This window comes from Bubalus bubalis, chromosome 12 (assembly GCF_019923935.1).
Source record: "Bubalus bubalis isolate 160015118507 breed Murrah chromosome 12, NDDB_SH_1, whole genome shotgun sequence".
In the NCBI taxonomy this organism is placed as follows: Eukaryota; Metazoa; Chordata; class Mammalia; order Artiodactyla; family Bovidae; genus Bubalus; species Bubalus bubalis.
Window position 1 is genome coordinate 37,237,067 of NC_059168.1, and position 22,961 is coordinate 37,260,027.

At 36.1% G+C, this 22,961-nt stretch overlaps 1 protein-coding gene across 4 annotated transcripts in view; it reads right to left on the reverse strand.

Moving 5' to 3' along the window:
* The window catches only part of RTN4 (reticulon 4), a 71,118-nt gene that overhangs the window by 23,138 nt on the left and 25,019 nt on the right, over positions 1-22,961 (reverse strand). The window contains exon 1 of one of the 4 annotated variants that reach the window (XM_006071257.3): positions 12,153-12,455. The exons of the other annotated variants lie outside the window; for them this stretch is intronic. Within the exon in view, the coding sequence (XP_006071319.1) occupies positions 12,153-12,186 (34 nt within the window). The 5' untranslated portion in view covers positions 12,187-12,455. Of the gene's footprint in view, positions 1-12,152; positions 12,456-22,961 lie in introns of those variants that run through there. 4 annotated transcript variants of the gene reach the window in all.

Here is a 22,961-nt window from a genome sequence, read left to right on the forward strand (position 1 = left end):
TATTTAATTAAAAAATTAAAAACAAACAAAAAACCCTTCAGTAAATATTACTGATTGATTAGAATGAAAGCATACTTATGCCAGTTTAAAGCATGCGGTAATTCTAATTGTTGAAAAAATGTTTCTATGCTTTGGATTTAACGTTTGTTTATTTAAACTATCAGATATCTACACTTTTAAGTAAAAAACAGTGATGCTTTCAGGTAACTTATAAAACAGTAAATACTGTCTTACAGGCTTTTCTCTCCTTACTAGAACCTGAAAGACTGCTAAATGCCTTTAATCTTTATATTACCTGCTTCATTAATATTTCCTGCACTGTCTGAATAATGGCCAGATTAACAAGTTTCTATTCCTAAGAATAATTAAAGAGTTTAATATTTTCAGACTAAAGGACATCTTTAAATATGAACTACAAGGTCTCTAAAATGTTAATTTTGGATTCATCTGTAATCACTTCAGTACTGCTGTTTATGCAGGAAGAGTTTAATGGCCTCTATATTCTTGAGAAACCAAAATTAAGACAAAGGGCTTGTACAAGGAAAAGTTTACCCTTTCATGCTTCCTGAAGTCCCTTCTGTATTGCAGAATGGAGTGTTAATCATGCAAGGCAACCTAAACTTTATTCTTAAATAAAATGTTCATGAAATTCCTTTTAAAAATCTGAAATTAATCTAACAGTGCTTTTTCCTTTTGTAACAGTGGAGAATGCTTATGGATTACCAAATATTAATAATTTTGATCAATTTAAACAAAATTTTTGTCATTTAGAAAAAGGTGCTTTATTCCCTGCAGTGCTTCCCCATTTTTGTTTTCCAAATAAAACTGTGAAAAATCTTTGATTGTGCTTTGTGCAGTGCACAGAGTAGTACAGCATCATTATCAAATCAAAATTTTAATTTAAAATAATTCCCCATACACTACAGTCTTTTATTCAAATGAAATAACTTCTGGCCCAAGGAAGACTAGGAAGAGTTTGCGTACATGTGGTAACCATAAATTGTCGACTGTCATAGCTAAAAATAGTGCCAGCCTGACAAGCAGGAGTCATCCAATTACATTTTGCCCCTAATCAAATTCTTACTGAAGCTCTTCCTTGAATAGCCTGAAATCAAGTTTCAATTCTTAAATCTTTTATCTGGGTAGGAAAAAACACTTAACTAGGTGCTCCTAAAAACACTGAGAACAAGCAACAGCTAGTGGTAAAATGCCTACTTTCTAAGCAAAAGCAAATATTAAGTACTCTTTAATAAAGTAAGGTGAAGAATGAGAAAGGAAGAAAGGCAGTTAAAAAGGAAATTAATAAATATAAACAAATAAATGTTTAACTATTAGAATGATCTCCAAGCCAGGCTTCAGGAATATGTGAACTGTGAACTTCTAGATGTTCAAGCTGGCTTTAGAAAAGGCAGAGGAACCACAGATCAAATTGCCAACATCCACTGGATCATCGAGAAAGCAAGAGAGTTCCAGAAAAAACATCTATTTCTGCTTTATTGACTATGCCAAAGCCTTTGACTGTGTGGATCACAATAAACTGTAGAAAATTCTGAAAGAGATGGGAATACCAGACCACCTGACCTGCCTCTTGAGAAACCTATATGCAGGTCAGGAAGCAACAGTTAGAACTGGACATGGAACAACAGACTGGTTCCAAATAGGAAAAGGAGTACGTCAAGGCTGTATATTATCACCCTGCTTATTTAACTTATATGCAGAATACATCATGAGAAACGCTGGGCTGGAAGAAGCACAAGCTGGAATCAAGATTACCAGGAGAAATATCAATAACCTCAGATATGCAGATGACACCACCCTCATGGCAGAAAGTGAAGAGGAACTAAAAAGCCTCTTGATGAAAGTGAAAGAGGAGAGTGAAAAAGTTGCCTTAAAGCTCAACATTCAGAAAACAAAGATCATGGCATGCGGTCCCATCACTTCATGGGAAATAGATGGGGAAACAGTGTCCGACTTTATTTTGGGGGCTCCAAAATCACTGCAGATGGTGACTGCAGCCATGAAATTAAAAGACACTTACTCCTTGGAAGGAAAGTTATGACCAACCTAGATAGTATATTCAAAAGCAGAGACATTACTTTGCCAACAAAGGTCCATCTAGTCAAGGCTATGGTTTTTCCAGTGGTCACATATGAATGTGAGAGTTGGACTGTGAAGAAAGCTGAATGCTGAAGAATTGATGCTTTTGAATTGTGGTGTTGGAGAAGACTCTTGAGAGTCCCTTGGACTGCAAGGAGATCCAACCAGTCCATTCTAAAGGAGATCAGTCCTGGGTGTTTTTTGGAAGGACTGATGCTGAAGCTGAAACTCCAGTACTTTGGCCATCTCATGCAAAGAGTTGACTCATTGGAAAAGACCCTGATGCTGGGAGGGACCAGGGGCAGGAGGAGAAGGGGACAACAGAGGATGAGATGGCTGGATGGCATCACTGAGTCGATGGACGTGAGTCTGAGTGAACTCCCGGAGTTGGTGATGGACAGGGAGGCCTGGTGTGCTGTGATTCATGGGGTCGCAAAGAGTCAGACAGGACTGAGCGACTGAACTGATTAGAATGATATTAAATTTTTAGTTTATTTTTCACAATCATAGTCTTCACACTATTACATACTTATGTTATTTATTAGAAATCACAAGCCTTAAATAAAATTTTCCCAATTGCCAGGAAAAATGACTAGAATTCAGAGTTAATCATTTATTACCACATAGTAAGTTTCTATCTCCATATAATAAGCAGTACTCTTGCCTGGAGAATCCTATGGACAGAGGAGCCTGGTGGACTACAGTCCAGGGGTCGCAAAGAGTCGGACATGACTGAGCGACTAACATACACACACACACAATAAGCATTCATTTGGCTAATAAGCGACAGGTGAAGGTACACAAAAAGATCTGTGCAGAGTGGTAGTTTAACCTTTGAGCAAAGACAGTAAGAGAAGCTTGAGTCCTATTTCTTCCACCTATTTACCATCAGTATGACCCTGGTTAGATCACTTAACCTAGTTTCCCCATGTATAAAACTGGAAAAATGATAGCCACCTAACAAGTTAGTTGAAAATGAAATGGGATTTCACACGTGAAAATGCTTGATGAACTAAATACTAAATAAACGTAATGTCTGAAGAGATACAGTCAAGTAGCTCAATCAAATATTAAATACAATGCTTTAATGCTCAACTAAGCTCTGATTTTTTTAAAAGGTGAGTTCAACTTTCTTTGAAAGAAAGCACTGCTAACTTGGTTTCAGTTAGGAAGTTTCATGTTGAAGGGTACTTAGGATTGCTACAAAGTATCTCAACAAAATACTTGGCAAACCAGCCTCCCTCTTGGCCATCTCTCCTCATCCTACAGCTTGAGTTTCTAAAAGACATTAATTTCAGACAGGTCCTTGTGTCTTTCATCACTAAATCTTCCCTGTCTTACTCCTGACAACTTTACAGTGTGTTGTCCATCTAAGGAAGAAACATTTTACATAAAATTAGTATAAATTCTATATTTGCCCTTTCCGTAGTAATTTAGTAATCCCCTATTCTGAGCAAGGAACTGTGCAACTATTTTTGTATACATTATCACTGATCACAACACCTCTATAAAGTGCTTATTACCTGCATTTTATACATAAAGAAAGTGAGGCTTAGAAGTATTAATATTATTAAATTGTGCAGGGTTACCAACTGAAATTCAGGTCCAACCATGAATGTCTCACTCCTTCCATCATACCACATTTTGTATTTAAAGGAATTTATCTAACCCCACATCCAAGGTCAGGGGTGGCAGCCGAGGGGAGCTACCCCACGTCCAAGGTAGGGAGCAGCGGCTGCGCTTTGCTGGAGCAGTTGTGAAGAGATACCCCACGTCCAAGGTAAGAGAAACCCAAGTAAGACAGTAGGTGCTGAGAGAGGGATCAGACAGACTGAAACCACAATCACAGACAACTAGCCAATCTGATCACATGGACCACAGACTTGTCTAACTCAGTGAAACTAAGCCATGCCGCACGGGGCTACCCAAGACAGATGAGTCATGGTGGAGAGGTCTGACAAAATGTGTTCCACTGGAGAAGGGAATGGCAAACCACTTCAGGATTCTTGCCTAGAGAACCCCATGAACAGTGTGAAAAGGCAAAAAGATAGGACACTGAAAGATAAACTCCCCAGGTCGGTAGGTGCCCACTATGCTACTGGAGATCAGTGGAGAAATAACTCCAGAAAGAAGAGGATGAGATGGTTGGATAGCATCACCGACTCAATGGAGATGGGTTTGGGTAGACTCTGGGAGTTGGTGATGGACAGGGAGGCCTGGAGTGCTGCAATTCATGGGGTCACAAAGAGTTGGACACAACTGAGCGACTGAACTGAACTGAACTGATCAGTACTCATTTGCTCTTTATCGTTCTTGAGGATTCCATATAGTGTTTCAACCCTAGTTTAAATAACTGAGGAGACGCAATTTCAGTAATAAAGATTCATTAATACGAGTGAATCATGTTCTGTTTAAATTGCAAATTGTGATTCCTAGAACCTATCTAAATTGTCCCTCTCTTTGAAAATAATAAATTAAAACTATAATAGCAATACATATAGATAGATGGAGGCAACATAAATTAACCACAAAACTGCACATCTTCCTAATAATGTAGCATTTTGTAAGATCAATGTCTTAAGCAATGTTGGAGAATTGCTCCAAAAGAGACTGACAGTCCAATAGGCACTTCAAAATAGAATATGTGACCTCAAAAGATTAAGAATAACCAACAGGAAAGTCATGAAAACCCTTGAACCTTTTTTGTAAAAGGACATTATGTATGATCCACTGTGAAAATTCAACCAGAAAACATGTCATTTTGGGTTAACCAATTTCATAGTAAAAACTACACATCAAAAAGCCCCCAAACTTGATTCATCTCTGTTTATTCTAAGAACTTATGCACAGCTGTGATTACAACCTAAATTTTAAGTTTCATAACTGTTGGTTTTATGTTTCAAGATAAAGTCTTTAATAAATTTTTTGGCCTGTTATTTGCCATGAAATTTGAGCTTACTTTAAGTGGTCGTTTCTCCTATATTAAGTATCCTCAAGGAGAAAATGTTTCAGTATACTGCAGGAAGGTAAAACTACTATTATTGTTGCTGCCTTCTAAGGAAAATCCAAACTTCTATGAGTTAAGAGAACTTTGAGGTTCCCTAACTAGCCAATCAATTTACTTAATTCATTAGTTCATGTTGTTTTCAACACTTCCTTTAATCCCACATTCCATTTCTAGCTGTATTATAAGAGAACCAAGTATTATAAGAGAACCAAAAAATACAGCAGAAAATAGTTCTAACTTCTCACTTGCAATGTGCTGGCATCCACACAATACAAGAAATAGGCACCAAACCTTAGAAAGAGGAAATTGCTGCAGAAGTCCTATTTTCTACTAATAAAAAATAAGTGGGAAACATACTGTTCCATTACTCCAGAAACCTGAAAAGCTTAATAAACTGAAATAGGTGGAAAAGTCAGAGCAAATTACTAGTTTAAAAAGAGAATGAACTTCACGAGTAGGTAAACCTCTATAACCTTACATATCTATTGCATACTCAATATAAATGGTCAATGAATAAATGGCTAATAGTACATACAATGTGTGTGTATGTGTGTGTGTTAGTTGCTTCAGTCGTGCCCAACTCTTTGTGACCCTATGGACTGTGGCCCGCCAGGTTCTTCTGTCCGTGGGATTCTCTAGACAACAATACTGGAGTGAAGCCCTCCTCCAAAGGATCTTCTCAACACAGGAATCAAACCCGTGTCTGCACTGGCAGCACAGATGCAACAGTATTTTAGTGTCTATCAATACCTTACATAATGCTTAAAATGTGACTGGATTAAAAATTTGAGGACAATGAAGCAGACTGAAGTAGACATATTGATATATTTATACATTATATACACAGAAACACACATCTAGTAACATAAACAAGCATTATCCTTGATGATGACCCTATGCCACTAGCTATGTAGTGCTGAACAAATAATTCAATCCCTTTAGTTTTCCTGTTTTCCTGACCTGTAAAACATGACTAGTTAGAACAGGATAAATGACTCTTAAGATGTCTTATCTACAGGTAAAATATAAAAATCCTGGATTCACAAAAGTTGCTTAAGTTACTTAACTGCTCCTTTAAGAAGGGGTAAGGTAGGGAGACTCTTATTTCTCCCATTTGAAAATACATTTTTTAAAATTCCCAAGAATGGATGTATGGGCGTCCCAGGAGGCAGTGGTAAAGAATCCTGCTAACGCAGGCGATGCAGATTTGATCCCTGGGTCAGAAGATCCCCTGGAAAATGGCATGGCAACCCATTCCAGTATTCTTGCCTGCAGAATCCCATGGACAGAGGAAACTGATGGGCTACAGTCTATGGGGTTGCCACGAGTCGGACACAACTGAATGACTGAGCGCGCGCACGTGCGCGCGCGCACACACACACACACACACACACACACACACACAAAGAATGGATGTATACGGTTCAAGGACAGGAGTAAACCTGGCTGAATATCAAAGTTCTCATCCCCTCACTCTGTTGCAAAGCTATGCACAGTCAGTGAGAAGACCCAATAATGAGGCCACCACTATTTCTTCTGCTTTCAAGGAATTTACAGACTAGGGGAAAAAAAAAAAAGCCAATATTTTATACATATACCTGTGTGTGTGTGTGTGTGTGTATGTGTGCGCGTGCGCGCGCATGCGTGCGCTGTGCTGTGCTAAGCTGTTTCATTTGTGTCCGACTCTGCTGAGACCCTAAGGACTGTAGCCTACCAGGCTCCTCTGTCCATGGGATTCTCCAGGTGAGGATACCAGAGTGATTGCCATTCCCTTCTCCGGGCGATCTTCCCAACCCAGGGATCGAACCGGCATCTCTTACGCCTAACCTGCATTGGCAAGCAGGTTCTTTACCACTATATAGGTAAAACTGTAACAGAAGGCACAGAATGAAACCCAAGAGATTGGAGTTCTGAGGAACACTGGATTATCTCCACTTGAGAGGTGAATACCTCAGGAAGGACTGGGCCTAAAATTTGGATTGGATTTTAGACAGAGAAAAACATAAGCAAATGCAAAGAACAGGCATGTTGAGGGAATGAGTCCTTCAGTGTGGCTGGAGGCAGAATAAGGGAGATGGGATTACAGAGGCTAGGACTAGACTATGAATGCCTTTCAAAAGTCCAGGGCAGAAGTGTGAACTTAATTTGAAAAGTAAAGGAAAATTCCTTAAGTGCTATAATCAGAGCCATACTTTAGGAAGTGTTTGGCTTGATACATAGGATTTAATAGAAAAGCCAGTTAGAAGTTCTGGTGAGGAATGAGGAGAACCCAGATTTGGGTAAACATAGAAACCAGAGAAGATACTTCCATTGCTCCCACTACTTATCCACTCAAGATAATTAAACCATATAAAGGAGGAAAAAATTGCAAATTTACTCTTTTTCAACTTAAACTGGTTCTCATCAAGTAATTTACTTAAAACAGACAAAAATAGCTATCTTAGAAAAGAGTTAAAACCATCAAAAAAGCATATGGAGTATTTAATTTTAGCCAGGGTTTCAGGACAGGTACTTCTATACATTGCTCAAAATAATTTGCATCTTTCTGGAGGGTAGTTTTGCAACATGAATCAAAAGTATAAATACTATAATCCAGCAATTTGGAAATAATTATGAATAAGAACAATAATTTACCTCCAATACTTTGGCCACCTGATGTGAAGAACTGACTCACTTGAAAAGACCATGATGCTGGAAAAGATTGAAGGCTGGAGGAGAAGACGACCACAGAGGATGAGATGGTTGGATGGTATCACCGACTCAATGAACATGAGTTTGAGTAAGCTCCGGAGTTGGTGATGGACAGGGAAGCCTGGCGTGCTGCAGTCCATGGGGTAGCAAAGAGTCAGACACGACTGAGCGACTGAACTGAACTGAACTGATATTTGTTCTAGCACTGCTCATACTTGCAAAAACTTTAGGAATAACTTGAATATTTAACTATATGGGATTAACAGGACATACTTAGAATACTACATCCATTAAAACAATGTAGAATGTTTTTAAATCCAAGTATTTCCCCATTTAGTGGGAGAAAAATGATTACAGAACAAATTGTACCATACATAACCCCCAAACACATACATCCACTGTTAAAAATACACACCAAAACCACTCTGCGAAGTGATAGCTTCCTTCTTCCACAGACCTTCTAAATTCTCTACAACATATACACACACACACACACAGTGTAACAATACTAAAGCAGTAAAAAACTAGAAAAAATCGCTAATGAATGACTCGACACTGGATTTCAACTAAGTTTAGAACTGAAAAGCAGGGAGGCTTCCTCTAATCAATAGGTCTCTCAATTGATTAACACCCAAGTTCCCTTCTCAGGGTTTTTTTGGGGGGATGGGTTTAAGGGGTTACGTAAGGCATGTTTCAAGCAGCAAGATTCCTCCTTCTACCTAAATGTCAGTATAAGCATACGCCTATATCCACATACTCAGTAACCTTACGCTTTGAAAGAAACTGAAAGCGACTTAGCAACAGTAAAGAGAGTCCTAAACTCCAGAAATGGTCCTAAATCAATCTGTCTTGCCTTACAATCAAACTAGGTTTAAATGCTAGAAAACTTTTGTGCCCATTCTACACAAACTTATTTCAAGGTTCACTTATAGCATGTTAACTGCCAAATCCCAAAAGCACTGGTAATAATGGGTAGTGTTGCACATTTCTAAAATTCAACAGGGTCCACAGTCATTCCTCCATCTTCACATTAAATGGCTTCTCTGTAGTGTTTTAACCACCCATTCTATTTTCTCTTGAAAAATCTCTCCCTCCTTAAGATCAGGGAACAGGCACTATCCTCCTTGGACTCTAACTTCCTGATCCTTTCTGGTCTGCACATCCCCACTATTTCAATAGGTTTTAGGCTTTCCTTACTTAATCTTCTGTTCTTTTTATGCTAATGTCCTCACAGTATTCATCTGTCTCACTCTGCATTCAATTCTCAATTAGTCATTCATCATTAAGCCTGTCATTTCACTAAGCTTCAGTAAGTTTCCAAAACAGAACTTGGCATCATTTCTACCTACTTTAGCTCTATTTCTACTGACACTAAAGCACGAGCATTGCCAAACTTTCACTCTGAAATTTCATGTTGTCCTCCGAGTCCCTCCCTCACTCACCCTAGTCCCACAAATCTATGTCAAATGTCAAGTACTCTTCTCTAAGTTTCTCAAACCTGTCACCCCCTTTTCATTCTTATTTCAGGCCAAATCTAGGCACTATTTGCTTTAAATGTGGGCACAAATACAGTCATCCCCTTCTGCCTCTAAGTCCTTCTCCAATTTATCTTATATAGCACCCCAAAACCGTCTTTAAAGCTTCCAAAAGCTCTTCACTCCTTTTACGATAAAATCCGAAGATTGCAGTGTCTTCTGCAATCTGACCCAGAGTATCTTTTCATAAAACCAGAGAACATCAACACTGGTACACCAGAAATCATGCAAAAGAGGAAAATGAAGACAAAAATAAAGTTAAGTTTCTTACTCTGGCCAAAATCACACACAAAGAAAAACCACAGAAAGAAACCTGAAAACATAGATTGGGGTTTCCTAAATGTGTCTGATTATAACATAAATGGTGTTATAACCCTAGTGTCAAGATGCTTAATATATTGCCACACTCTTCCCTTATAAGTTCTGATTTGGTAGACCTGAATAGGATCACAGGAATCCATACAAAAAAGAAGATAATTCTTCTCTTCAGGGAACTTTGAGGAAACCTGACCTAGATCTTACAAATCTTCTACATTCTTTAATCATACCAATCTTATCTTGCAGCTACTATCCTATAAACATTCTGTCCTACCCAGAAAGCTCTATTATACCTTGTTTAGTGGTTAAATCATTCTCCCACCCCACCCAAATCCCCAAATCTATTCCTTCTATTTGGGGCTCTTTAAAAATCTTTTGACTGTCTTAATCAGTGCTTTTCAAATTAACCTCAATGGTCAAGTAATTCATAGATTTCATTTGTTATAAGTATTCCACTAAGAACAATAGAAAACCCAATATGAAAAATATATAAAGTAATATAAATTATTACGTGGGGCTTAGCCTGAAAGATAAAATGTCTTCAACACTAGTTAATCAGCAAAAATAAAAACAGAACCAAATTTTAAACACTGAAATCAGAATATCTCATTTCTTTATACCCTTATCTATTACCATCATTAGATGTGACAACTGGACGAACAGGGGTGGTGAGGGATAGAAAAATATATGTACGGGCTTAAGACTGTTTTTTGTTTAGTATACCTAGAGAGCTTAGATTAGATTCTTTCCTCTATTGTCACACTTTTCATAAAATGAAGAAAAACTCACTCCATGGTAGTTTCAGCTTCTCACTGATTTCCACTTAAGTCATAACCTCTAATCTGCAACATTAAAATTAGCTGCTGATAAACACTAAAATATAACTTAACAAATGAATACAAACAATAGGTAAAGTTAGTCTTCCCACGCAAAAAAGCCAAAGACAGGCACTAAAAAAAGTATCAGGCCATTCCACTTACATACAAAATGAGGCTCTCCAGAGATATTTCAGATATCTTTGAATCAGATAAATTTGATTTTATATATAGTGCCTGAAAATAATCAAAATAAATCTCTGGTATAATATGGATTATACTCGATCTTAATTTCTCCAATATCAAAGTATTCCTAAATTAGTTCAGCAAATAAAGAACTTAAGATGTTGTTAAATGGTCTAACATTCAAATTATTAATACAGAGCCTTAATGGTTGCTGAGTAGGCTGTGATGTGACTTTTCACCTATTTTTAAAGTCTATATTTATTGTATTGTTACCCCTACTGATGTTTTTACTTAACAAAACCTAATAAAGCAATTTACTTTCACTTTGTAATGCTAATGGTCAGAAAGATGAATAAAAATCTTTCTCTTCATTAAATCCCTATGTAAGGAAACCATAAAGGTAAAAAAAATCAAGCTATATTGTTTTTTGTTCTTTAAGTGTTAACTATAAATGTCTCAATATGACCTCAATCTTAAGCTCACCATTTCCCCACAATACTTTACTGACCAAATTTTTAAAGATATTGTAATTAGCTCCATATACTGCTTTTAGTATACATTTACCACCAATCCTGCTAACAATTCTGCTATAGAAATACTTTTTTTAATTATAAAACTTGAATGTGGCCAAAAAATTGCTTGTATGGAATGTCTAATCAGACTACTTAAAAACAGCTCTAACAATTTTTAAGGTAATTTATTATAAGGTCAGATATACAGTCTACCACTTTCCTTTTTCCTTAAAATGGCACATTTAACCATCTACATAATAAAATATTTTTAAAATATTCATTACACTCACGAGCTTAAATTCTTACACAACCCAGATCCACTGAGACTTGAAAGGATCTGGGCTTTCAAGGGGGAGGAAAGGGGATCAAGATCACTGATTGGTTAGTACAAGGACAAAGGTTACTGACTTAAATATAGACACGCAGTTAAAACTACTGTGTATATATTTTAAATATTTTAAGACATACAAAATTATAATCTAATTAAAAGGTAACTGGTAATAACTTTAAAGGTTCAATAATATTTCCAAAGAAGAAAACAGGCTTAGTGCAAACACAGAATCTTGCTACCTACAAATCTTTGGATAGAATTTCAACTACACCAAGTCAGCTTAAAAAAAAAAATACTGAGTCACAGAAAATATGTCATTATGGAATACAAACATGCCTATGTAGATTAATCACACCCAAGTGACCAAATGAAATCCTGTTAAAAGGACATTGTTTAAAACATGAAAGATTTAAGAACAGAACCTAAGCAACGATAGGACTGCAAAGACGAAATCGAATGCCAGTGAAACAGAACAGCATGACATTTTCTCATACACGGCCAAATGCAAAAACATTTGAAATAGCTGATTTAATCCTTTACTTTTAAACCCTTATTCGACTTCATTTTCAATCCAAAATATATCTAAATTGCAAAGGTTATTCATAGAAATACATTACTGGTCACATAAAAAATGAACAAAAGATTAAAAAGCAGATATACCCTTGTCCTTCCAATTTTTCTTCTGACCGTCCATCTCTTGTCACGATCTGCCCTATAGATGCAATTATCAATTATGCATACCAGCAGAAAAGCTGCAACTGCGAAAATCTACCCCCTGAGACATGAAATACCCGTTTCCTCAACCGAAGCCTGCAGTCTCCTCTGCTGCACAACTGCAGCAGGACTGAAGTCACCTGACGCCTTCTGGGTGTGGAACAGTCTGACGCAGTGCAATCTGTAACTAGGCTACGAATGCCCAGGCACTACCGCCTTCTTCTATCTGCTTATTGTTCTAGTCTTTTGCTTGTTGCTCACACCCAATGGAGCTACTTTTGTAGGGTGGGGTGGGGTGGGAGGCAAGCTACCAAAAGAAAGGAGAGAAAAGAGGGTTGTTTTGGCAGAGTTAATCACTGAATATATCTGTAATACACTTGAAGACCACATTCAGTTTTTGTTTTTTTTCTTGATAGGGGAATTCTGCTGCTGCTTTCCAGCCTCATTTAAAACTTTAAAATTAATGATTACCTGAAAAGATAAAAATGGACTGATCCAAAGAAGGGTAATAGCTTAAATTTCAAGTCTTGCAAATGCATTCTCTTTTTACTTTCTCCTAAATTACCAGCATTTTGCACCCTTATAAGGGTATGACAAGAGAATCTCAAAAGTTAAATTATTACTGTTTCTTGAATATAAATTATTTAAATAGAAAAAGGTTTTTATTCTATTTCTAATGTAATGCTATTTTTTCTTCTTTTGCAATTACAGAAATCCAGAGACTTGCAAATATACACTTATTTGTAATCACCACCTGCTCCAACTCAATCTTTCAATAAATATCTATTAGGCACCACTGCAGGTACTATTAATAGACTCTTTGCTTGAGGAGAAATATTCACATGCTAATTATATCATTTGCTTTGGGAAAGTGACATAAGACCAAAATAAAATTTTACTGATAAATACAAAACCAAATCAAAGGAATTTCTAAAATTTTTATTATAAAATTATAAAACTGACATTCATTCCAGTACAGAATATTTTATCTTTACTAACATTTCATAACTGGTTTAACTAACACTATCATTTGACTTTAGCAGGAAAGGCAACATATATTTTTAAATGCTTTATATGCTGAAGTATAAAGAATGGAGCCTATGCAGCAAACTACATACTTCAGAAGATTAGCTACAATGAAATAGTATAACATATATATATGTTTTATATATATATAAGAACTTGCTGTAAAACTGGGGCTGCAAAAAACCCGTGATCATATCAGAAGTGGCCTGAATCAAGAACTCAGTTCTTTCCCTCTCTGCCTCTCTAACTCCAAACACAAATAAAGCGAAGCAATTTTTAAAGAGAGTCTAGTATTCTCAGATAAAAAGTTAATATTTAACTTTAAATTATCCTCACTGGACCCTTGGATAATGTGGTATTTGAGAACACTGTCACCAAGTCATATCACAGCTGAAAATCTCTGGCCTCTTCCTGCAGTAGTTAGAAATCAGAAACTATTCACTAACTATGTAACATTTCCAAAGTAGTATTTTCTAATAATGAATTCCTTAAGACTGAAGGCCAGTAACTACTTTAGCATTAGAATAATGCACTCAAAAACATCGCCCAAACAGTTTTCAAGTCAGAGATTACTACACTAATGTGAGAAGGAAAAAAGAATTCTTGAGACAAAAGGTATTTACCATTCATATTATTCACATCTTCTGGTAGTTGACTTGGTTCAATCTAGGATTTCGGACAGCAGAAGTCTGTATTTTGGAGTAGGCAGCAATATGTAAGCTGTAAGACCTCCCAGGCCACCTCTTGCAAGATAGTCCTCCTTTTCCATTTCTTTCCTTCCTCTAATTCTGAACCCCAAAAAACTCAAGTTTTTGTTTTGCTTTGTTTGCTTTGTGATGTTTAGAGATGAAGGCAAATAAGGTGAGAAAGAAGGGATCATCTGGCATGAAGTGCTACTCTCTAAATTGGCAGTTGCTAGTATGCAATTCTTAATAACTAAAAAAATTATTTCTACTTTCCAGCAATGGACAATAGGAATTTGTAATAAAAAAAAGTTATAGTTACAGAGTAGTTTTATACTTACTTTAAAATTTAATTATTCTGAGCTATACAAAAGTATGAAACTGAACATATGTCCCATTACTGAAAGGGATTAAATTATAATGCTTAACACCATACGCTGTAATATAATGCCCTCTATGGACTAAATTATAGCACTTCAGCATTAATTACTGAATTGAACCTAAGACATGAACAAAGACTGTATTCTAGAAAATGTACAAGCTAAAAATAACCAAAAAATAATGAACATTCTAAGGTCTATAAACAATTTCATATAAGCTGCTAAAAATGAATACTACAAACCATAAAGAAACTGAAAGTGATACTATTCAGTGAGAACTAAATAAATGTTGATTTCTTATATTATAATCCAAAATAGATATTACAAAAGATCCAAAGCATTTTAAAATTTGGAATTAAATAGTCATTAGGTTTTGAACAAATCTTTGAAAACTTTTAAGTTTTCGCTAAATACATGTTTGGGGGAATCTTCAAGGTCACTTCATAATGTTTATCATAGCATGATTCAAGCATTTGTTTGATTTAATATATTGTGCCTGAATTCAAAATCCTCTTATATATAAAGTCATTTTCAAAGTCATTTCTTAGTGTGAAGCAAATATGCACAACTCACTAAACTCCTTTGCCCGACTGAATATGGTGGATTACAGAGCATTCCACAGATACCCTTTCCTGTCTCCAACACTAGATGGCACCAACACCCACAGTACAGTTGACTGTCCAACCCAAGACATGAAATCTGGCAAAACTACTCAATTTTCCAGCTCTTTCCCAGGATTGATTGGCAGTCAGGAACTAGATCCGAGTACTATGGGAAAAGGAAAATAACTCCAACACCAAAAAACATGTGGAATAAAACGATCTCTGACCAGAATTCAAAATCAATTTCGAACAGATCGGAATTAAACATAAAGTGAAGTTGCACAGTTGTGTCTGACTCTTTGCAACCCCATGGACTGTAGCCTACCAGGTTCCTCAGTCCATGGAATTTTCCAGGCAAGAGTACTGGAGTGGATTGCCATTTCCTTCTCCAGGGGATCTTCCCAACCAGGGATCGAACCCGGGTCTCCCGCATTGCAGGCAGACACTTTACCAACTGAGCCACCAGAGAAGCCCAAACATAAAAATGAAGCTATAAATTAGTAAATAAACTAAAGGTTATAAATATTCCCATGTGAAAACTGAAAATATCCACTAAAAAGTAAAATAAAATTCAGAAAACTAAGGGAAAACTATAAAATGACAAAAATTTGCATCTTTGTACTGTATACAAAGAACTCTCAAAATCAGAAAGAGGTGTTTCTAAATTTTAAATGGGCAAAGGGGATGAACAGGCACTTCATACAAGAAATACAAATAATCAATAAATATGTGGAACACGTTCACTTTCACTAATAATTAAAAATCAAAACAGCAAGATAGTTACTTAAACCTGTCAAACTACTACAGGTTTTTTTTAAAAAAAAAAGCCAGGTACACAATGTCTGGAAGGATACTTACGAAGCAAGTCCTAGTAAATGACTCTAGGAAGGTACACTAGGCAGCTGGTTATGAAAGGGAGAAGACTTACTGTAATTACACTCTTTGAACTTTGTATAATGTGTAAGTCATTAACTATCAATTTTTAATAAAAATATTAATAAATATTCATTGTTGGTAATCAACAGAGTAATGGGTTTTCTTATTATTAGAAGGGCAAAAATTAGTACAAGTCCTGACAAGGGATTAATCTCCAAAATATACAAACAGCTCACGCAGCTCAATATCAAAAAACCAAACATCCCAATCCAAAAATGGGGAGAATTAAACAGACATTTCTCCAAAGACATAAAGATGGTCAACAAACACATGAAAAGATGTTCAACATCACTAATTATTAGAAAGATACAAGTCAAAACTACAATATCACCTCACACCAGTAAGAATGGCCATCATCAAAAACAAAAAATCTACAAACAATAAATGCTGGAGAGAGTGTCGAGAAAAGGGAACCCTCCTACAGTGTTAGTAGGAATGTAAATTGGTACAACCATTATGGAGAACAGTATGGTGGTTCCTTAAAAAACTAAAAATAGAACTACCATATGACCCAGCAATCCCACTACTGGGCATATACCCTGAGAAAACCAGAATTCAAAAGGATATATGCAGCACAATGTTCACTGCAGCACTACTTACAGCAGCCATACATGGAAGCAACCTAAATGACCGTCAACAGAGTGGATAAAGATGATATGGTACATATATATAATGGAATATTACTCAGCCACAAAAAAGAACGAAATAATGCCAGCTGCAGCAACATGGATGGATCTAGAGATCATCATACTGACTGAAGTAAGCCAGAGAAAGACAAATATCATATACTGCTTATGTGCTTGCGTGCTAAGTCACTTTCAGTCGTGTCCAACTCTGTGAGATCCTATGGACTGTAGCCCGCCAGCCTCCTCTGTCCATGGGATTCTCCAGGCAAAAATACTGGAGTGGGTTACCATGCCCTCGCTCCAGGGGATCTTCCCAACCCAGGGATCAAACCCACGTCTCTTACATCTCCTGCACTAGCAGGCAGGTTCTTTACCACTAGTGCCACATGCGAAGCCCCATAGTGATTGTATGTGGAATCTTATTAAAAAAAAAAAAAAAGGTACGAATGAACTTATTTACAAAACAGAAATAGAGTCAGACATGTAGAAAACAAACATGGTTACCAGGGGGAAGGGATAAATTGAGACTGGGATTGACAATGTATATGTCAATCTACTACATATAAAATATACAATAAGGACCTATAGTATAGCACAATGAGCTCTACTCAATACTCGATAAAGACCTATATGGGAAAAGAATGTATAAAAGAGTGGGTATATGCATAACTGATTCACTTTGTTGTACACTTGAAGCTAACACAACATTACAAATCAACTGTACTTCAATAAAAAATTATTCTGCAAAAAGTTAGCCCAATATCTGAAACACAGCAGAAGCTCAAAAGGTATTATGTTTACTATACCTAATTTGCTATGCAACCTTGGGGAAGTTTCTTAACATTCCTGGACTTAGGTTTTTTCATCCATTAAGTGAGTCCCTCTTTCAGATTATGATGAAGACTAAATGAGATGACTTATGTGAAAGTTCTTGGTGCTTAAAAGATTTCTCATAAATGGCAGTCCCTCCTTTCCAGGTAAAATGCAAATAATTAGGCTTTTCTTGGCTGTTCAAAATACTTAGTTTAAAAACATCCCAAATAGGAAGAACACCTAAAAGTGAAAGCGAACTGAAACAAGTCTAACTTTATTTCAAATGAGTAGTATAACCACACTGCAGTGGGGGAAAGTGGAAGGAAAAGGGAAAATAAAACCAATCCAAGTAACTGGGCAGGGCTGAGGCAGGTTGTCAGGTGGATTTGAAAAATAATCCTCTTCATTATTTTATTATAATGATATTATAAAACATTCTAAGACTATTTCAGATGCATTCAAGGATTAAACAAAGTGTGAGGAGTCATGTTCTCACTATAGAAAAGCGTTAAGTCACTCAGTCGTGTCCAGCTCTCTGCAACCCCAAGGACTGTAGCTTGCCAAAGCTTCTCTGTCCAGGGAATTCTCCAGGCAAGAATACTGGAGTGGGAAAGCCATTCCCCTTCTCCAGGAGATCTTCCCGACCCAGGGATCGAACCCGTGTTTCCTGCACTACAAGCAGATTCTCTACCATCTGAGGGAAAATGCAAATGTGAAATGAGGGAAGCAAGAAACAGTACTCTAGGAATGTTTTGGATCTGAAATATGTATCAACTCATGACTTCATAAATACATGGATGTACTTATGTTTATTCATATGTGTGTATAAAAGTATTTCCTTCCTCTGTGCATTCAAAGGCTAAAATGCACAGATCCCACAGGAGCAAAGTACAACTCTTCGTACTTTGCATCCAGCTCTTGATCACTGAAAGGAATCAGGGACCCTTGGAGAAACTGCTGACTGTGGCTGGGACAAAGTGGGCAAAAGATGAGCCTACAACATTTCGTTATGTTAGAAAGTAGGAAGTGTTTCGCTCTTCACTCAAAAGGATAGCTGCATGTCACTGAGCCAACTCGAAGGGGAGCCCTTCAACTCTGTGGCAATTTATAACCAAAATAATTTAAGTATGGTAATGATTTGTAAACCATTAGGGGAAAAGAGAAATTCATGGATCCATACTGATAATTAATTAGTCAACTAATGGAAAAAGAGATTTCTTGCTAAGAGTAGAACACCGGTGTTGAGTGACAAATGTGGAGGAAGTTTTGAAAATCATCTTTTGCAAATTTAGTGGTAAAGAATAAATCAATCAAGAGTCTTCAACAGATACTAAATCTAGGGAAAGAATTTTAAGAAAGGGCAGGATATTTGCAGTGTCACCCGTCAGCTGTCACGAAGGATAACAATTATATAAGGAAATCAGGAACCACTTGACGAAATGGCCTAGATTAACCTCATCAATGAAGGACTGACAGATAGTAGGTACCTCCAGATTGACATCAAGAGAGGGGCACTACATCATCTTCATTTTGGCCATGAATCATAACCTCAATCTAATCACTAACAAACAATACACAAATGCACAAAAAAAAAAAAAAAAAAAAAAAAACAAGGAATTTTCTACTAAAAAGAGAGAAGGGAAAGGGCCTATGTTCTTCAAAAATGTTAGTCATGAGAGAGAAAAACTGGATATGCTGCAAATTAAAGGAACCAAAGGCAACATAACAACTAAATATAAAACTTGGCTCTAGACTGGACCTTACAGTCAGAGGACACTAGCTCAACTAGCAACTGGAATATGAATGGTAGATTAGAAAAAAGCACTGTTATCAATGTAAATTTACAAAGTTAATAGCTATGCTGAGGTTATATAAGAGAATATCCCTTTTTGAAGTATTTAGGGGCAACAGAATGTACAGAACTTATCTCATGGGCTCTGGAAAAAAGGTTGTATTTATGTATCCATTGTCTAGTTATTTATAAAAAGAGATCATAAATAATAAAGCAAATGGGGAAATGTTAATAGGTAAATTTAGATGAAAAGTATAAGACATTCTTTGTACTTTTATTTTTGCAACTGTTTTTAAGTTTGAAATTACTCCCAAATGAAAGTTGTTTTTAAAAAGCAATTATCTTAAAAACTCAAGTGATACCATAGATTTTCTAAAAATTCAGCTTAATTACAGTCACAGGAAATTTAGCATATAATGTGTAATAAACCCTCTTTTAACACAGATTGGTTTTTCATTTTAGTTCTGAATAAACCTGATGTTTCTTTTCACAGAGTCCCTCATAGTCAGTTTGCAAATTCATCTGTACCTAGCTTCGAGTGAGTAAGTTTCTTCATACTGACCATAATACCCACACATTGCCCCCAAAATATCCAGGATCTGGAAAACGTTTATCATGTTTATATAAATGAATAAGTCTATATGTTTACTCACATTTGCTAACTCTAACTTTTAAAGTAGCATCTCTTTGTGAAGCCATTCCTAAAATCCCAAGGTAGAGAGAGCCTCTTTTGTGCCCTTAGAATTGTTAATAATCTTCCAATCATTACACATTTATATCCCTGAACTGTCACTCTATGCCAAACTGAGACTTCCATTCATCATCTGAGAAAAACATTTCAATTGTCATCTGGTAGTGCTATCAGTTAACTATTCAGAAGTTTCACTATATGGGTCTAAATTTAGTAGTATAAATTTAAGCAATTATTAAAATATTTTAACTTAGATATTTATATTTAAAATAAGTGGAAAGTGAAAAATTAAAATGCCAATGATAATCATAATATATCTTAAGCAAAAAATGAAAACCATCAAGGTACCAAAAGCATAAATCTTTAGCCACAAATCTTTTTAAAAATGAATATGTATTTATTTATGTATACCTGTGGCAGATTCATTTTGATATATGGCAAAACCAATACAATATTGTAAAGTTAAATAAAATAAAATTAAAAAAAAAAAAAAAATAATTACAAAAATAAATAAAATAAAATAAAATAAATAAAGAACATATATGAAATGCTCAGCCTCTAAATAATGAACTACAGTGAAGCAAAAAATAACATAATGAACGTTCATTAATTATGAACTGAGAGAAACCAGTATTTACATTTTACTATTGAGTATATATTTTGAGGGAATTCCCTGGTTGCCCAGCGGTTAGGACTCAGTGCTTTCACCACAGTGGGCCATGTTTAATCCCTGGTCAGGGAACTAAGATCCCACAGGTCATGCGGTATGGCCAAAAAAGTAAAAAGAATACAGCTTGACTGAACCAGATAAAGGGCATGAATATAAAAAGCAAAGAGAAGCTTTAAAAGATGGTCCTGACTCATAAGTAATCAAAAAAATTCAAATTAAAACAAAAAAATGTTTCCTTTATTTTTCAAAATGGCAAAAATAATTTAAAAAATAAAAAAGCTACCACTTGTTGAATGCCTATATATGCCAGGTAATTTCTAGGCCTTTTTAAAAAGAACACTTAATAAACTCTCTTATTTTACAATAGTTTTGGATTAACAGAAAAATAACAAGAATATTACAGAAAGTTAGCATATACCCTGTACTCAGTTTCTTATTATATTACTATGGTACACTTGTCACATATAATGAGTCAATAGGGATACATTTTTATTAACCAAAGTCCATATTTTTGGGGGGTTTTCTTAGTTTTCACATAATGTCCTCTTTCTGTCCTAGTATTCCATCCAGGCTGAAGTGAAGGTGAAGTCGCTCAATCGTGTCCAACTCTTTGCGAACCCATGGGCTGTAGCCTACCAAGCTTCTCTGTCCATGGGATTTTCCAGGCAATAGTACTGGAGTGGATTGCCACTTCCTTCTCCAGCGGATCTTCCCGACTCAGGGATCAAACCCGGGTCTCCCGCGCTGTAGACAGACGCTTCACGGTCTGAGCCATCCATCCAGGCTATCACATTACATTTAATCATCATGTCTCCTTAGTTTCTCAGACTTCATTGTTCCTGATGACCTTGACAGTTTTGAGAAGTACTAGCCAGATTATTTTGTAGGATGTCCCTCAATTTGGGTACAGACTATCAACATAGCTTATCACTGTGAATGTTAACCCTGGTCACCTGGCTTCTCCACTATAAATGACTCTTTTTCTCCCTTTTCCATCCTGTAATCTTTGTCATACTAAGTGAAGTCAGACAGAGAAAGACAAATATTATATGATACCGCTTTTATGTTGAATCTAAAAAAAAGTGTACAAATAAACTTATTTACAAAACTGAAACAGTCACAGATGTAGAAAATAAACTTGTGGTTATGTGGGGGGGGGGGCGGTTAGGAAAGGGGAAGGATAAATTGGAAGATTGAGATTAACATTTACACACTACTATATATAAAATAGATAACTAATAAGGACCTAATGTATACCACAGGGAACTCTATTCAATATGCTATAATGGCCTATATGGGAAAAGAACCTAAAAAAGAGTGGATACATGATATACAGAACAGATTCACTTTACTGTACAACCTGAAACTAATAGTGTTTATCAACTATATCCCAATAAATATAAAAAACAAAGAAAAAAAATACATTGTGATAAAATACCTTTTTATCAAGGGAAAAGAAGACTAGCATTCATTTTTCTCCGAATTAATTTTATCTAAATATATCAACAAGGCATCAAAGTCTGCATCACATTTTGCTCATCTCCTTTGCTGATTAAAATCAGTCTTTTTTTTCCCTCAATTAAAATTGAATCCTGCCTATAAATGTCATTTTAAGAAAACAAGGATAACAAATTGGAAATAATAAATTATCTAAGCAAGTTTTATTTATTATTTAACACTGATTAATGTTTTCACATTTAAAAGTATATTCAGTATTAACACACAGAAATCTAAAAAAACAACACCTAGATCACAAACAAGGATGCAGAAAATCATTAGCCCTCTGAGAACAGAGATGACCATTACATCTCCCTTCCTTCTGACAAATCCTCAATCCTTATCTTAACTAAGCCTCTCCAGAATCTGATAATGTTGATCAAATCTTCCACCTGTAACCCTTCCCCGTAGTTGATGTCTGTGGCTTTAACTACTGCCTCGAGTCCACAGTAAATAATGCATACAGTTACGGTCTCTCTCAAGAGCTTCCTAAGTATAGTATCTCTCATTCTTGGATGTCACATAGGTACCTTAATTACAACATTCTCAGAACTGAATTTTTATTGGTCATCTGGTGACATGGATAAACCCAGAGTCTAACACACAGAGTGAAGTATGTCAGAAAGAGAAAAACATATATATGGTATCTAGAAAAATGGTACTGATGAACCTATTTGCAGGGCAGGAATAGAGTTGCAGTCAGAGAACACACTTGCAGACACAGTATGGGAAGGAGAGGCTGGGACGAATTGAGAGAGTGGCACTGCCATATATACACGACCATGAGTAAAACAGGTAACTAATGGGAAGCTACTGTATAACATGAGGAGCTCAGCTCCATGCTCTGATGACCTAGAGGAGTGGGATGGGGTGGGTGGCAGGGAGGTTCAAGAGGGAGGGAATATATTATACATACAGCGGATTCACAGCAGAAACTAACACAACACTGTAAAGCAATTAAACTCCAATTAAAAAACATTTTAAAAAAGCAACTGCCTTGCACATGAATAATCTACAGATAATATATACTACTATGTCT